The 18,846-nt window shown below is 32.3% G+C and overlaps 2 protein-coding genes across 3 annotated transcripts in view; one reads left to right on the plus strand and one right to left on the minus strand.

The window, feature by feature from the left end:
• LOC149423733 (uncharacterized) overlaps nucleotides 1–18,846 on the minus strand; it is a 290,673-nt gene that overhangs the window by 228,137 nt on the left and 43,690 nt on the right. For both annotated transcript variants that reach the window (XM_089631785.1, XM_089631783.1), the window contains exon 2: nucleotides 17,945–18,003. The gene's annotated coding sequence lies outside the window, so the exon portion shown is untranslated. The remainder of the gene's footprint in view (nucleotides 1–17,944; nucleotides 18,004–18,846) is intronic.
• LOC149423734 (lysophospholipid acyltransferase 5-like) lies at nucleotides 1,781–4,507 on the plus strand. Its single transcript, XM_089632091.1, has 2 exons — nucleotides 1,781–2,925; nucleotides 3,759–4,507. Exons 1-2 carry the CDS (start codon nucleotides 2,127–2,129, stop codon nucleotides 4,346–4,348), a joined length of 1,389 nt encoding a protein of 462 aa, XP_089488217.1. The 5' UTR covers nucleotides 1,781–2,126; the 3' UTR covers nucleotides 4,349–4,507.

The raw sequence follows: 18,846 nt of genomic DNA on the forward strand, positions 1-18,846 counted from the left end.
AGATTCCATGAATATTTGATTTCGAGACATAATTTTCCGCGACAAAATGGTTTAAATAAAGAGCCTGATAGAGTTCTTTCATCAATTTTTGGTTCACCTAAAATTAATTAAATTTAGGCTTTTGTCAAGGTTTGGTAATTATTTAAACAAAATTACACAATTTAATGTAGTTCGAAAGAATAAAATTTTTTAAAAGTTTACCTACCTTGTAAATAATAATATAAATGTAGAGCTAATATATATTTTCATATTATTTTTGTAAACCATATATGAAATAGGAAAAAATTCTCGATAAACTTCATTACTTTACGATGTAATAACGTCTGTTACCATACCTACGATAACGGAAGAAATCTTCACTACGTGCCTTCTGTATGTTTCGGTGTCTTCATATGCTTGTGTAGCTCTGTGATCGGCTCATGGACGGAGGCTCAATGAAACAGAGTCAAGTTAGCTTCACATAAGCAGGGTGTACTGTACACGGCCCGCAGTTAATTAATAGTACACAACTGCTGACCCTGTACAAATCGCAAGTGCGCTCCACTATTGAATTTGGCAGCCACCTCTGGTCCGAAGCCCTAAAATACCTGATTGTAATCTTTACTGACTGGTATGCTGTCCTTGTTCTACCGGTATTCAACGGAAGATGCTCCAAGGAACTAGCTTCATTGATCGGGAAACACACCAAACGCGAGCCCAACATATGTAGACGGTTGGCATTTGTCACATGAGAAATCGCCCTTGACAGCTCGGCTGTGGAACGTTTTGCCGGCCTCTGAGTTTCCTCCCTCCTACAACAAAAGTCTCTTCCATACCCACGTTCACTCCTTCCTCTCCTCAAAAAGACCCTCCACACAGCATCCTCAGATATGACAAATGCCCCAAGGGAAATTACTTTGTGTTGAATTAGTGTATAAAAAATACCTGCCTAAATATTAACATTCTATTATTTAGGAATGTAAACACGACATAAAATGCCGTCTTCTCTGTAGATATCTGCTTATATAGGTATTGTATTTTATTCGCCTGCACGTTAAACTGTGCCAAATTACATAGCATGATTGTCAGTGGCAGGAATTCAAATTCTTTTCTATCCACAGGAGATTTTAGGAATCTTGAAATAAGTAATATGACGATATCTTTTATTTTGCGACAGTTAAACTGGAAATCGTAAAGCTACATAGCGCATAATAAAAGATACAAAGAATAGTTTCTTTTATCGGTTAATTGAAAATAAATAAAAATAAATTAAATTAAAAAAAAAAATTTAAAAAGCCGGACGAATTTCAAGAAGCCAGAGCAAACCGTTCGAAAGGATCGAGGCCGTGATCAAACTTTTAAAGAACCTAAAGTTTATGTTTATGTACGTCAACTCTGTTAGTTACTTAGGTATAAAAGATATCAATTTCATGTAATTGTTTTGTATTGTATTATTATTGATATCTTTATCTACCCCGAAGTAGGAAAAAATAGTGTTCAAGTGATTGATGAAACAGATAAGTAGGCATATTTTTTAATTAACAATGGATGAGAAGAAATGTAATAAAGTTGGATAATTGGTGGAAGCGACCACAAGAATCACAATTAACGGGTGTTGAGTAACCATCAGACCATGGACTGGCAATGGTCTACTTTTAAATCTTCAGTCTAAAACCGGACGACCGAACACAGTTTCAAACCAGACTACAGACGTTACACGATCAACGCTTGAAACGGTGTACCTACACAGCGCGCGGAGAAAACCACTTATCATCGGCTCTGTCTTGCCTGAAACTTACCGAGTAAAAATAAACTTAATTTAAATGCAATTCATTCAAATTTACTTAGATCTGCTGAAATTATCAAGGTTACAAGAGAATCGGCTTAGTTGTTGTTGTAATTCAATTAATTCATCCTCAAAGCGAGAATATTATTTTATACGCCCGCCGTGTAACCGGTTCCGTCGCGCGACGCCTTTGTTCCGACAGCTGATGCTCAACTGTGTAACTGGCTTAAATGTGTACCGTTATCTGTGGGAAGGCAGAACATAGTAAATATATCCAGTCAGTATTTCTGTGCGAGTGGCTGGCCTAACATAATACAGTGTTTTGTGTTGTATCGATGACTGTTCCGTTGTGAATTGTGACATGGAGCCTATAAAATACATTTCAGAATTGTCAGGAGCGTCTCCTGACGGGTTGAGAATAGTATTTTCATTGTTTATAGTGTACCCACTTGCGTGGTTTTATAGAGGCTACCTGCACGATAAAGACTCTACAGTGAAAAAATTGTTTTTTACATTCTGCGGTATATCTCTCGGTGCATACAACTTTGGTTATGATGTGGGTCACTGCATCTTTTCAGTGTTGTTCAGTTATGCTTCTGTGCGGGTGCTTGGATCGACGAAAACAAATGTGATTGTGAATCTTGTCTTCCACATGGGGTATCTTCTGATGGGCTACTGGATAACTAACGCAAACACATACGACATGACGTGGACGATGCCACAGTGTGTTCTCTGCCTGAGACTGATTGGATTATCCCAAGACTTGTGGGACGGTACTCAAGACTTTGACTCTCTGTCAGAAAGCTACAAGAAAACGGCACTTCGCAGTAAACCAACGCTGCTTGAAATGTTCTCCTACGTATTTTTTCCCGCCAGTTTCTTAGTGGGACCTCAATTCTCTATGATGAGGCTTAAGAATTTTGTGAGCGGTAAATTAGAAAACAACTCCAAGCCGACGAATATATTTGCCGGATCACAACGTGGCCTGATTGGACTCGTGTATCTGGTGGCCTATCAAGTTGGAATTGCATATTTAACAGAACAATATTTCCTCACTGAAGAATTCCTGGAATCCTCCTTCGTATGGAAACACATTATTTTGGGAATTTGGACGAAGATATACTTTATGAAATACGTTTTTTGCTGGCTACTCACTGAAGGTTTGTTTTTATTGATATAATAAATCATTTGAATTAGTGTTCCTTCAATGAGTATGTATATAATCACACACGTATGATAACATCAAACATTTTCACACGCGGTATCGTACGATACTTCGTACACATGTAAAAGTCGCAAGTGTGTGTTTAGAAATACTATTTAAATAGTATTATCTCTATTTTTAACCAAATGACGTTGGCTTTGAACACCTGCCAAGGTTTGCTAATATTTGAATAAATCATTATCATAGATAGGCAACAAAGTAAACAAACATTTGATGCAAATACTCTGGCCGCTTGAAACATGCCAAACATTCATTTGTACCGATCCAATCATCACAATGAATTTTTTTATGCCTTAATCAATCTATATACATAAAAATGTAAATGCTCGTTTATTTGAAATCTTAAATCTCCGAGTTCTTCACCGATTACCTTGAATTTTTGACAGAACTTTGCATTAAAATATGCGTGTGTTCATATATATTATAAATATGTCCCCTGTGACAGGTAAAAACATGCTTTAAAAAAAACAGCGCCATCTGTTGGAGGTAAAAGTAAAACGTGTTATTGTTTCTCTATCTGCACTGAGTAACTGTGGGCTTGTAGGGCTAGTGATTAATAAATATTGTCTTCACTGTTAAATTGTTCAGTTTCTACATTGTATTTTAACAATACACTAATAATGAAAAACTGCTACTTAAATAATGTAATGATGTTTTACTTTTATAACAACAGTTTGTATAAGCGCTTTGAGGTAATTTTAATACTATATGGAGCTATATAATAGTAACCAATAAAAATATTTACATTATTTTATTATTTTTTTATAGGAGCTTGCATCACCTTTGGCATCGCATACAATGGCACGTCACAGGACAATAAAACCCTTTGGAACGGCTGTCGGAACATCAACTTGCTGGTATTCGAAGGCACTACTAAATTTGGACACTACGTGGAAGGCTTCAATGTCAACACCAATACCTGGGCAGCTCAATACGTGTACAAAAGGTTGGCTTTCCTTGGAAACCGTGTTATTAGCCATGCACTGACCTTACTCTTCCTCTGCGTTTGGCATGGATTCCACAGTGGCTACTACATGGCTTTCTTCATGGAATTTGTGACCATTTTTATGGAAAAAGACTTAGAAAACATGATGAAACATAGCGAACGATACGCAAAAATTTCCCAGTATAAAGCTTTCAAAGTTGTTACGTTTATCGCACTAAAACTATATTCAAATATCTTCATGGGTTATGCGTTTGTTCCATTCGCATTGTTTTCGTTTGATAAGTGGTGGCCTGTATATAAATCGCTTTACTTCTCTGGATATATTTTCTTTTTCCCGTGGAGCATTCTTTATAGACGCGTAGCTTTATTATTGTTGAAACCAAATTTCAAATCAAAAGAAAAAGTTAAGTGATTTAATACGTTCTTTTATATGTTCATTATTATATAAAATCGGTTCACGATTGGTTTAGTATTATTAAGCTTACCGCAGTAAAAAGTCTGTCAACGCTCAGTTATACTATTTTAATAGAATAAACTCTTAATGTTTAAAATGATTTATCTCAATAAGTTATCGAAGTAATATAATTGTTATTGTATAAAATTTTTATATAAATAAATAAAATTTAATTGGATAAAACTTTTATTAATGTACATTCTCAATTTTTCAATTTATTTATAATTTGTCCCTATATAAAACATCTAGTACCTTTTTATTTCTGAATAAATAAATTAAAACTAAATTCCAATCATGACAATAACGAAAACCCTCTTATTTTAACATTACTTTGTGGACAAAGTATTTTTCTTCGCTAAATATTAAAAAAAAAATCAAGAGAAATTTAAGACGCGGGAACTGATTTTCTTGGGGATTTTTTTCAGTGAGGTACTTCAATTTCTAGATTAATGTTTATTCACTTAAGTCAAATAACGCAATTTTAAAAACGTCCTGCTTAAGAGGGAGCTCTTATCAGATCAACAGTTTCAAGTACGCAGCAGAGCTTCCTCTTTCCCACTTATATTACCTTATTCCTTCCCGCCTCCCATACAAATTAATTAAGTGCTCTCCTAAGATGTGATAAAAAGCTTTTCCCTGTGACTCCGGCCTTAATCTAATCAAGGCTCCAATTTGATCGTCAAGCAGATAGCCAAAAATAAAACATTTCTTTTTTTCCTTAACATTGCTGATTTTCTTTGCCTCTTAAATTTAAGCATTTAGTAGGAAGAAGGGAGATTTGAAGGAATAGTTTAAGGATAAATAGCATTACCTGCTCGATTACTTTGGCATTCGTACTCTCAGAACTAAAAAAAGATTTAAAATATTCATTTATATTTTAAATTATTATCCTCTTAAAAAAATATTATTTACCATGATATTTTCAAGGATCTCCTGTTTAAGGTATTTCACTGTTTAAGGCCTTTCACTACAGAAATCAAATTCTCGTAAAAGTAATATGAAATCTAAGATTCAATTGAAGAAACTATCAAACGGAAAAAATCCAAATTAGATTAGGTAGACTAACATATTTCATTGTCTATCGATATCTTTGTTTTAATTGATTATTTTTATAATCTATATCTATTTAGGTGAGTGCAATCGCTAAATCATTATCTTACTAGTTGACTCCCGAGGTAGTCAGGAGATATTGAGATGTTTATTCCATACAAGAATTTGAATAATTGGAAGTTCGTTAATGTAATTTCATTTAAAAAGGTTGATTTGAGATATCAAAAACAATAACATATTTACTTAAAATCTTAATATCTGTGTGATTGTTTTGCTTTATTAAATTTACAAAAGTTCTTTGTTTTATTTTTAATCTAATCAATAGACCTACAAAAATATCTATAACAAGTTCGTATCGAAACAATTAACATGCTTTATTGTATTTTTATATACAGATAGGTCGATTTTGATAAAGAAGTTAAATATCTACGTAGTTAACAATAGAAAAACTGCCGTCATAAGCTAAAAGGCAGTTGGGAATTTGCAAAGATCACATATGACATGATCTGATATGACATATTCTTGACCTACTTACAAATTAAGTACAAAAAATTCTTTTTTGCAAGTTGCTTATCATTTTACACTAGAATTAAACTAATTCAAGGATGTTCCTATTTACGCAAAATAATCTAAAATTGGCGAAATGTTGATACAGTATTGTTGTTACACACATTGCGCACGTTTTTTGTAATCAACAGTTAGGACGGATTGTTTCAAAGAATTTGAACCATTCGTCAAATTTTGAAATTAATTTTCACGTTCTGTGAAATTTATTTTCAAGTTCTGTTATTATTTCATTTTTGTCAAGTAACTGATCTATAATGATATAATAACAAATCTTGAATAGAACTTTCACAGCACACGAAAACGAACATTGATATTTGATGAATTGTTCAAATTCTATGAAACAACCCATCCTTTATTAATATGTATGACGACACGCCTATTGAAGAATACAGAAATGATACGTGGAATATTTGAGCTCTCGGGGTTAATCTCCTGTTAGATTTAAATTAAAATCACAAAAATTCAAACCAGTCATGAGCAAAACTACACCACATATTGAGATTTTTTATAGTTGCGGTTGGTATTTAATCTGCCAGAAAATATTATTATTATTTTTACGATAAAGTAATGTTTATATACAAGGTTTTTATGCATGTTACAAAGGATAGAAATATTATTATCATGTTTCAGCTAATAATCATTGTTTATATTTTGTTAATAATAATATTATTTTTTGCACAAAAAAATCTCCCGTAATTTATTTGTGGTTCTGCCAGGTATATATTTTTTTCATTCTGATAGCTGCTTCCCCTTACATAGTATAATAAAACTATCGCACTTGTAAATAAACATGATCTTCTTCTCTCTTTCACCCGTAAATAATATTCAAGCCTAGATTGACAGAATAAAAATTCTCCATCTCTCAAATAATGGCCTTTAAAAACACTCACGTCTCTATTGGACATAAAACATTTGATGCCGTTAACATCTTATCTGTAAACACTTGAAACGAGGAAAGTATATAAGTTTGATCAGTAATAATATTTTATAATTTACTAAATGTGATAAATTGAAATATATAATATTATAAAATAAGTTGATTAATTACAATAATTCTAATCTTTTCTGAATTCTCCATTGTATATCAGCGGCGTCAAAGCAATTTGACATTACTTGTATCTTCTATTCATATAAAGGAGATTGTCTTTGCCCTGCAGTGGGCGGCGTGGATTTGATGTAAATTTACAGTTTTATTAAGATCGATGAAATTTTGCATATTTAACATACAAAACAAGAGGAAGGTCAGTATCTTAATCTGTTTTTCTAAAAATTCTTTGCAAGCCCCGGGCATCGCCGGGAATTCAGCTAAACGTTAATGTAAATAAGACTGTCTGTGGAGGGCGGACAAGTGATTTGATTTTTATAAAAACCCATAGATTTATTCCGAGATTGATGATATTTCGTAAACGAACCTTAAAAAAAGACGAAGACGTATGACGACCTTAAAAAAAGTAAAGCCAGTTCAATGCGAACAGGTGATTCCAGCTAGTGCTGCTATAAAAACTGGTTTCACTGCAACTCAGAACAGTGGAAATTCATCACACGATTGAAAAGTGATATACGGTCATGAAAAGTGATGAAAAAAGGCATATAAACCTAATCTGACGTTATCTAGTTGACATCACTATATTATTATTAGTATTGTGTACTAGCTGACGTGTACCCGGCGTTACTAGGGGTTAACCTCAGGAGATAGATATATGCTATCATGGATTTTTCTGTAGACCTTTTTAAGATATACAATTCCGCAGTACATTGTTTTGATTTATCTCATAAGGTTTAGCCAGCGTTAGCAATATAAACACCTGAAAATATATATTTTTACGGCTTCATCTCAAAACTTCGACTTTCTCTACTTTCTATAAATATAATATGCATGTATTATTAACATAAAAATTACGTAGTTTAGAAGAACTAAGCGCACAAACAGACAGACGCGGATAGTGACTTTATTTTATACTTTTACTAAAGGTGATATCTCTAGAGAAATCACTTTTCAAAAGTGTGTTGAATTGTCACTGTATACGAGAATATTCTATTGGTCTCCGTACCAACGAAAAAAATCGCAGCTATCAGCAAACGTCAGAATATTGTTCAGAGTGAGAAGAAACGGCCAGAATACTAATAATATAAATTGCACGGAATAATATAATACTATGAAAAATTCGCACAGCTTGGATTTTCCATATTGCGAATATGGGAGAGTGACCATCCCTCTCAGAATAATTTCCCAGGGGATGAAGAATAAGCACACAACGACACACGGAGGACACTGGGAATAACTTAGGGGAAGATGAGGAGATCCTCTCACATAACCAGAGCAGTCGGTCAGTTCTGGATAAGCATAAAACTGCTAGTTTATTCAAGAATGCTCAAAGAATTGCGCAGTTATTTTTCATGGATTTATGCAAATTTTATGGGACCATTCAAGATATTTTATTCAACTGATGCAAATCTTTCAAATTAGTCCTTGTGCTCCGAGAGAATAAACATTGGGTATGACTCATCGCACTCTATTTGTTTTTAAGTAATAACCATGTGAGGAATGCTGTATGGCTAGAGATGGAATGAAGTAGAAGAGAATGATTTGTGATTAGATTCCTGGCCATTCATTTATAGCTAGTATACCATAATATAGAATTACTAAAGCGGAACCATCAGGAAATTTTTTCAAACTAGCTGTCTCACCAGGGTGCAACTTTCACTATACCACGAGGTGTAAATGTCTTTAATGGACGGGAAAGAAATGGTCAAAATGACTAAAAGTTGCAGTGACGAAAGCGATTTTTTACGAATATTTTGATAAATTTATCTTAAATGTATTATATCTTGATATACTTTCTTTGAAATTACGTCTCATTTTTTATTTTGTTAAAAGAGTAATCAGTTTTACAAATATTTGAGAGTATGGCTTTACTAATAATACCATGCTTTTGCAAAACTGCTGATATTTAAAAAATATATTTTTATCATAAATATTTTTTATAAGTGATATCTCACTAGAGCCTTTACAGTGTAAATACAGATGAAATATATCGCCACAAGGTTGGGCAGCGTTGTGAGGCAGGTTAAAGCAAGAGAAGATTTAATATTTTGGTATGTGAAAAGGCCCGGATTATACAAAGGAGTAAAAACAAATTCCGGTAACTTGTTCAACAAATGTGCCGACTTAAACAAAAATAAACATTAAAACACCTATAATATAGTCAAATCTAGCCTAGCCTAGTCGGTATTAAATAGATAGATTTATTTATAAAGTTAGAATTTACTATTTCAAACTCTAACCTATGAATAGTGGCTATGTATCGGACAAGTTTTCTACGGAAACAATTAAAAAAAAGCTATTTATTAATATGTATAAACCTGCAGATAAGCTATCAAGTATATTTTGATATACCCTCTTAGTCAAACAAAGACGAGGCGTAATGATGAATACAACAATGTATTATTATGTTCATTGGTTGTGAACACAGAACAACTGTGTATCGTACGATGTTTGCTATTAATAGAGGTCCTAAAATAAACAAAACTGGTGGTAAACCACGAGCTCAGTGAACTGAACCAAAATAGAAGATTATCTTCGTGTGAGACGGTTGGAACAACTCAGTGAAAGATGATTCACTCAAACCTTAAGTTATTCGAGCGGATAGAATGCCGTATAATTAGATAGCATCTGATTGGCAGTCAGAAGGCTGCGGGTTCAATTACCATCGGCGGCATTTATTCTTTCTGGGGATTTTTTTTCAATATGTATATAATATATAAATATTATACAAAATATTTCACAAATAAATGTTGGTATAATATGTCTCGATGCCATCTAGTGGGGGATTCATCAAACATAAAGTTGGCATACAAGTGAAAAAAAATGTAATAAGCAATAATTGTTGAATAAAAAATGCTGGTACATATTGAATTATTCGGCGGGTTTGGAATAAGCCAACATAGCTTAATGTTTGGAGCAGCTGACCGGCAGCCAAAAGGCTGCGGATTCAATTCTCGTTGGCGGCATTTATTATTTCTAGGGAGATTTTGTTCAATTTGTGTGGAAGAAGAATAGTTAATAGTTTGTGTTTTATATGATTTATTGCCTAACCCACATTCTTATTATGCCTAGCGCTTGTCTCCATGTATTATGTCTGTTAAAATAAAGTAGTTAATTAATTCTCTAAAGATGTGGGTAAGTATTACGTTTTATGATAAAACAAAATTTAATGATGTTGTATTTTTAGAAAGGAAAACGTAATTGGCATGACTCTTTTGCGGTTTTGTTTAGTCAACACTGTGTTTAAATTAATTACTTTATTTTAACAACCATAACATAGAAAGTTTGGCAAAACCATTGAACTTTGAAACGTGTTTGATTTAAATTATTATATTTATAGGCACAGGTTGTTGGTTTTACCTAGATCGATTCAAATAATTATTTCGTCAGTATCTCAAACATAAAAGAATGATTGATTCTTAAGTTTTCTTATATAATATACAATAATGACAAGTTACTGAAAGTTAATAATACATTGCATTTTTTTTAGAACTAGTGTAGGTTTATAAAATGAAACGTTTCGGCCAGTATGCCATCAGCAACTTGTTATTTTTAGTATCAAAATAAAATGCTACAGTTTTATTTGTAATACAAAAGACCAACGACGCGTCGTCGTGCGAATCAAAGCTGTTTCACTCTACCGATATAATTTAATATTCTAAATGTTACATTTAGAACATTAAATTTTATCGATATATAGATATAATCATGTTGGTGTTTATTTATTTATTTTAAATAGAGACATTACATTACATGGAATGAAGCTTTTGACTGTCCAACTAGGAAGGTTTCCCGTTTTAGTACAGTCAAATTAACAGGTTTTAAATTATCTACATTACAAACTGTAACATTACAAAACACAATATTGTTGAAAAATATGAAAATGCAAATTGAGTAGGTAATACACCAATGGCGAATATAAGAAAAATAAAAAATTGTGTAAAATTTAAAATTTCAGAGCACATAAGTAAGTAAAAGCTAAGATACAACTAGGCGTTCGTGATAAATAATTATCAGATTACATTTTTAACAATATTTCAAAATCAGTTATGCCTAGATCTAATAACCATTTTGTTATTTTTGGACAGAAGGATGACAATTCATACAGTGTCAGCTGTGAAAGGATTTTGTTATATATTTTAGGACCGAGATATGAGAATGTTTTTTGATAAATAAAATAATATTTTTTTTATTAATGTTCAACATCTATTGAGTTTTCTGCAAGTCTAGTATGAACATTTTTTGTTTGTTTTTGCAATAACTTAATGAGTGAAATCTCTAATTGTAATATTAAAATATTGAAGATATTATTAGCGATTTTATGAAGGAATCTTAGCAATAAAAAAATCTGAAACAGTTACGGCTACACTTGGACTTGAACCCAGGACCCAGCCTTGCCGGGGCGCTGCTCTACCAACCAAGCTAATAGGACCCTTTTCTTCTTCATATTTATCTATGACCCTATCTATATTGCATTTAGTTGAAGACGATTCTTTCGATCATACATTAAGGTAGCAGACAATAAACATGTGCGATGAGAAAATGAAGATTGATACATTTAAATATGAGTGAAGGAAATACGGGCCAATTAGCTCAATTGGTAGTGCAAAGTTCCTGGTAAGGCGAAGGTCTTGGGTCAAGAATCGTTAATTTTGTCTTCAGTAATTAAATATTACAATTATAGGTTTTTACTCGATAAAAATTTTATATCATTATTTTGGTTTACATAAAAGATCATTTTAGTTACATTCGCATGTCAATGAATAACTTGAAAAATAAACCATTCATGGCCTCAATTGAAATGCTTTGGTAAAGTAGTCAATTCAATTCCCAAAGCATTCGACCTTACAAAAATAACGAAGAAAATTGATGTGTTAAAAGGAAGGCGTATGACGTTAAACTTATGTATAATCTTTGAAATGCGATAAATAAAACAACATGTTTTGAATTTTCAAAATGTCACACTCTCTAGTCTTCGCATAGTTACTATAATATTATAAAAGAGAAATTGGTGCTACTTCTTTAAATTGTACTATTTATAACTTTAAATGACACCAAAATGTACATAAAAATAATAAACAAAAACGTGAGTACAATGGCTGCATATAACTAGGATATATTGTCAAAAGTAATTAAACTAGTAAAAAGCTAATTAAACTGACAAAAAAGTTAATAAACTTCTTGTTTGTATGATAGCAAAACTAACGATCGGATTTGGTTCTGTTTTTATGAATCGTGACAATTCGCGATGGGTGATATTTATTTATTTATTTAATATCAACGGTATAAATATACCATAAACAATGATAACATGTCACAGTTAAAATCGTAGAAATATTTCAAAAAAAGAATTACAAATATATGTGGCATTTGATTGTGAAATGAGATTAGAGAGTAAGTAAGTAAGTAAACAAGAGATACAAGTACATAAGTTTCTATAGTGCAAATAAGGTAGAATTCGATTAAATTAATATTGATTGAAAAGATTTGATAGCATAGCCCTCTTGTACCTACCTTGCGTGCAGTTAAATAGATCTGCCACATCTGCTCTATTACTAACTTCATGCAACATAGGTACAAGCAAGTGTTTGGAATACTCAGTCCTGGTATTGTTGCATTTAAACAAAATTTTAGAACGAGTAGCTCTCGTGGGTATATGAAATTCAATAAGGTTAATTAAATCAGGACTGTCTATACTACCATTTACAATTTTGAACATAAATATTAAGTCGGATATAATTCTTCGATCTGAGAGTTTTAATAAATTTAGATTTTTCATCAAGTAATTATAGTTTATATTTTCAATGGGAATACCGAGTTTAAAATAAATGTGTCTTAGGAATTTATGTTGAATTTTTTCGATTGAATCTGAATGTAATTTGTAGTGGGGGGACCAGATCGAGGAGTTATATTCGACTTGACTACGAACCAGGGATGTATACAAAATTTTTAATGTTGAAATATTCATGAAACCTCTGGAATTTCGAAGAATGAAGCCTAGCATTTTCATTCCTTTATTATTAATATTATTTATATGCGATATAAAGTTTAATTTAGAGTCGAAAGTTATCCCCAGGTCATTAATTTCTTCGACAGAGGTAAGGATTGAGTTATTGAGTTTATATGAATGAATAATTGGTTGATTTATACTGTAAAATATTATTGAATAACACTTATTTATGTTGAGATGAAGTTTGTTAAGAGAACACCAATTAATTAACCTGTTCAAATTATTTTGTAGACAGATACAATCTTCAGCGCTTTTGATTATTTTAAATATTTTTAAATCATCTGCGAAAAGTAACGCATTAGTATCTTCATCAAATATATTTACAATATCATTTATGAACAGTAAAAATAATATTGGGCCTAAATGAGACCCCTGTGGTACACCACTGGTAGCTATAAATTGATTGGAAATGAACAAATTGATTTTTACAAGTAAAACTCTATCAGTTAGATAGCTAGCAAACCATTCTAAAAGTTTTCCGTCAATACCGAGCTTACGTAGTTTGATCAGGAGAATTTTATGGCATACTTTGTCAAAGGCCTTGATAAAGTCCGTATATATGGAATAGACTTGGGTTCTGTTAGCTAATGCGTTTGATATATAGTTTTCATATAACGAGAGATTTGTCAAAGTTGATCTACCCGACAAAAATCCGTGTTGATTCGGAACAATGAGATGGTTAATACATGGTGAAATTTTATCAAGTAATAGTTTTTCAAAAAGTTTAGGAATTACGGATAGCTTACATATTGGTCTATAGTTAGTAACATCACTTTTATTACTCTTTTACTAAATAAGAAATCTTACCTACAAGAAATCTAAGGTTTAAAAATATATGTACAAAACATTTTAGGAAGATGTACATAGATATTAAATTTCAATATAAATACGTCAAAATTAAATATCCATTTCAACGAGTGTAACATTAAGCGTGGCCACCGGTCGACTTAAATTGGCTTTTTTTTGCATTAAAAACATTTTGAGTTCGCGCCTGTTATGAATTTAAAAGTCTCACTTCAGATTCAAGCGCCATTAATTATATCAAGTTTAATGAGTGTTTTATTGCATGTTAAACGTTTTTCAACGACACAGCACCCGATATTTTCAATTAAAATATTTACTATTCATACGCCATATTTTTTTTTTAAATATTTGCCGGTTTTTAAAGGGAATCGAAATATGAATAATCAATGTTTGGTTAGGTAATTATGTTTTTCTTTCATAACTCATTAAATAGTTACGCTTCAGTGTGATATTAATTATTGAAAAACTATAAACAATATTTAAGAACAGGAAATAGAAAATGACATAGAAAATAAAATGTGAGGCTATGGCTTAGACTCGAACTCGGAAACATTCTCCGGGATCACAGTAAAACCATAAAATAAATAATAACACAAGAAGTGCTTTGTGGGTGCGTTTCGTGATCCAAATATAAGCCCAATTAGGGCTTACATTTTAATACAAAAATTTTTTTCACCGTGATTCAAATGGGATGTCGATATTTAATTTCAGGCAAATGTAAGAATAATAGACCGCGTACTAAAAATGGTCTAGAACAGAGATTTCCAAACTTTTTACTCCGTAGACCACTTTTGCCGATTTTTTTTTCGTTGACCTCTTGTCCGCTGATTATTGATTTTTTATAAACAAAGTGATTCTCATTTATTTTTTTCGTAAGAAGATTCCCTTCGCTTGCCTGCCCAACCACCGGATGGTGATATAGTTCGCCTATCTCTACAATCTGCAGACAGGGGCATCCTTGTGAGCTGTTACACAAAATAAAAATGAAGTCCATAAAGCAGGATAAGTAACGAGAATTTCTTTTTGAAGCTGGAACTGTCCCTTAACTTCTTCGTTAGTGCTTATTCCGACCAGTTCTTCTTGTCATATGATATCCGATTCTTCAACGTTCCATTTCTATAATGAATACGTCCTAGTTTTTAAGACTGCGTAAAGTAATTTAAATGTTGAATGTAAAACGAAACGTCATTACCCTCTAGAAGATTGTCAATATGTTGAGGAACTAGGACAATTCACGCCTTCCAATGTGAAATGTTTTGCTTCAATGTATTAATTCTGACAAGTAAAGGAACAAAGACTCTATTTATATACCTTAATAAACAAATATAGGAAAAAATAAAAATCCATAATTTCTATGTCTATTATTAGTAATAAGGTGGCGGACACATTACGCTATCGCATCATGGCTTAGCCTATTTCAACCTATCACTCGCCATGCACTACCAACGGGATTGTATGGCGAGCGATTTGCTGAAATAGGCCAAACCACGAGTATATTACGTGGTCTCTCACAGGCATTATGTAAGCTGTTATCTGTTAGGTGTATTATGTCATTTACGGAACTCCCGAATGATTTGATGTAAATGGGGATCCGGTCGTGAGTACCCCCATTTGAATCTGGTGGATCCACAACAATTTCTCTAGCTGACATGGACCCCCAGCAACACCTCACATCGACCCCTGGTAGTCCACGAAGAACACTTTGAGAACCTCTGGTATAGAACCTAAAGGTACTAAGTCAGTGGCATTCAAATTTGTACCGAGGGAATTTATAGTTTTCTCATTTATTCAACGCGTTCAACCAACTAAACTACCTCAACCATTTCACTCGCCGTCATATTAAATATTCCGTGTATATTTCTATTTCATATTGTTTAAACATTGTTAATGTTCTTTCAATTCTAACACAATATGGCCCTTTCTTCTAGTCTCAAGCAAATCTATTTTACTTCTTGATTAATAGCAAAATTACTTTTTTTTAAATTTAGTTCACAATATTCAAAATATTAAGTAATTTCAAAATATTTAAAAAATTAAGGCCCCATTTTAATTACATGAATTTAAAAAAGGTGTATGCCAAACCTTTACTTAATAACGATATATACTTATTTAAACTGTTTTCTAAGAAACTTAACAGCTAAATAAAAATAACCTTTAACATTCAATTGGAAATGTTTATACCTTGGATTGAGGTAATAACCCAGGCATCTACATTAAATTAATGAGCATCTATAATGGCTAAAACGAACAAAAAGCACTATCAAAATTAAACGTAAGTAGGCGATTTAATTTTTTTTCAATATGGCATCTAATAAATGGATGATCAGCAGATTCAAAAAATATTTATTTTGGTACGCATTGCTCCTATATAATATATACATGCAACATGTATAATGACATTTAAAAGCAACGAAAATTCCTTGACATTATGCTAACAATTTTTTGAGTAGATAAACATATTATTAGTTTATCAAGTACGATACTAATATGAAGAAAAAAATCGAATCACAGGAAACTATCAATATTTTTAACGAAACCACGTGTTTAATTTAGAAGTAATATTGGCCACGCCTTTTCTTAAGGAACCTTCTAATGTGAATTTTTTTTTAAGTGTGAGAATTCTCTAAATTGATTATTTTAATGAGTAGTTAGAAATTCATTGAAAAATTTGCAGCTAGCAACCTTGTAACACTAATTCAATTATTACCCTCGCTATAAATGTATTCTCAATGTCATCTGTTATTGTTACTATCAGCAGCATCGTCAGAGAGATGTCAATGACGTGATATTGCATTTTAAAAATAACAGAAATATGTTATACATGTCGTAGAAACATTGAACCAGTTGAGAGTATTACATTCGATGGCCTCAGTGATCAAGCGGTAAGGCTTTCGATTAGCAAGCCGAAGGTCGCGGGTTCAAATCCCGGCGTGCGTAAGTAAAGTTTATTTGTTTAATTTGTTTTATTTCACAATGTATCAATTAAAAATAGTATATTGTGTACTTGCGGCACGTTCCAGATTGGAGAATACTCTCAGAATCGCCCTGGTGTAAGACCACCATTCAGAATTGAAGCATTGTTTGAAATGGCAATGACAATATCCGAATAGCCTGGTACTCCCTCTTCATCCTCGCCATCTCTCTTCATAATCTTCGGCCTCACAACATACCCCGATTGAGGATGCCTGGATGTTGGGAGCATTTGGGACTCTTGTGCGGTATTCACATAAAAAACCATCTGTATATGGTTTTAATTGACTAATCATACATCAAATTCGTTTTCTAAGCTTCATGTAACATGATTCCGACTGGAAAATTACATATTTGAATAATTAAGTTTTTGCTTACAGTACCTACATACTAAATTAATTCTTCCCTTAAAACTTCCTCTTCCTTTAAACGAGAGTTAATCAATGAGTAAGGTAGGTACTACTGAAAAATCTCAAATAAAAATCCTATTTCGATCAAAAAAATTGAAAATATTTTACTTTTCTCCATCATTTAAGATTGTATGTAAATAGACAAGTCGAAGAAGTGTATTAAAGTGTGATATCATGTTAGATTTTTGTAGGATGGGTTGTTTCACAAAATTTGAACATTTCATCAAATTTCGGGTTAATTTTCAAGTTCTATTCAGTTCTGTCATTTTTACAGTAATTTAAAAACAACTGGCCAATAACGACTTAATAACGAAACTTCAATAGATGCTTTGATAAACTTAAAAATTAAATTTGATGAAATGTACAAATTTTGTGAAACAACCCGACCTTAATCTTAGGAGGAATGAACCTTGTATAACTAAAAGAACAAAATATTTCCTCAGCATGACAACAATGAAGAAACAAATAGAAAAAGAAAATACTAATACGTTTTATCAAATTTTACGGCACGCGTAAGTTTATAAAATCATTGGAGACATATTTGCATCCCTTTATATTTCGGAAAAGAATTCATGATAAACAAGGTGAGAAACTAAATTTCGTTATTTTGCAACGCAAATAATGTTTTTAAAATGAATTTAAGGGTTGTTTACAAATAATCCTAACATAATGCTAACAAGTATATTGTAGGTACTTACGTAGGCTGTCACGCATCCATCGCGTCCGGGAGATTAACCGCACCCTTTCTGACCTAACCCTGAAACAATGAATTAATATTAACAAGCGTTCAAGTAGACCAATTAATTATTATTGTGAGATTAAGGGATGGACATAGAGTGCTCGCTAGCGAAACACATGAATTTCTCAAAGGCAGATGTAAAAGTGGAGGTTTATGCTTGTTGGAGCTAAAGGGTAAGTACTGAAAATAGGTAGGTATCTACTTACAGCTTTACTAAAAACGTGGTGAAGGTTTTATTCAGTTCATCAACGACCGTGTATGTAAAAACCTCACCATTTGAAAGGTAAAATATTAACTGAAATAGAATAGTTCATAGCTTTTCCAACCAAAGAAGGTTGTTTATCTGTTGTAAAAACATGAAATAATATTAATTTCTCATCGAATTTCTAATTTTTTCCAAGTTATTTTAAATGTTCTATATAATTCTTCATCTTGAAGATGTCGTAAAAACAAATACCATTTTAAAAACTTAAATCAATGTTGAAACTAAATAATATATACTTCCCTACCTCCCTCTTCCCTATCTCCTCCCTCCTCCCACTACCTTTAGCTTCCCAAATATTTAGGTACCCCAATTAGGAGTATCATAGTCTCACTGGCTCCAGGAGGTTGGGAGCAGTTAGGTATTTTGTAAGGTACGTACATAAAAAAATAAAACAAGTGATGTAAATAAAAACTCAATTTTTGAAATGCATATTATCTTCTTGTTCCACAGAAGAAGGTGCTCTTATTATCACACTGGTGGGATACAACTACATACCAAAAAAACTAATCCACTTGAAATAGCTTTAGCTTTGTTTATAGCTATCTACGTCATAACCTTACTCTTCTCCAACTTATTCCACTCTCCTCATTGTTCTG

This window comes from Hesperophylax consimilis, chromosome 5, assembly GCF_061612785.1.
Source record: "Hesperophylax consimilis isolate HC1 chromosome 5, BYU_Hcon_1.0, whole genome shotgun sequence".
NCBI classification, from domain to species: domain Eukaryota; kingdom Metazoa; phylum Arthropoda; class Insecta; order Trichoptera; family Limnephilidae; genus Hesperophylax; species Hesperophylax consimilis.

Coding starts and splice junctions, on each gene's coding strand:
- LOC149423734 (XM_089632091.1), top strand. CDS start 2,127: ATGGAGCCTATAAAATACATTTCAGAATTGTCAGGAGCGTCTCCTGAC. Junction 2,926..3,758: donor TTGCTGGCTACTCACTGAAG/GTTTGTTTTTAT, acceptor ATTTTTTTATAG/GAGCTTGCATCACCTTTGGC.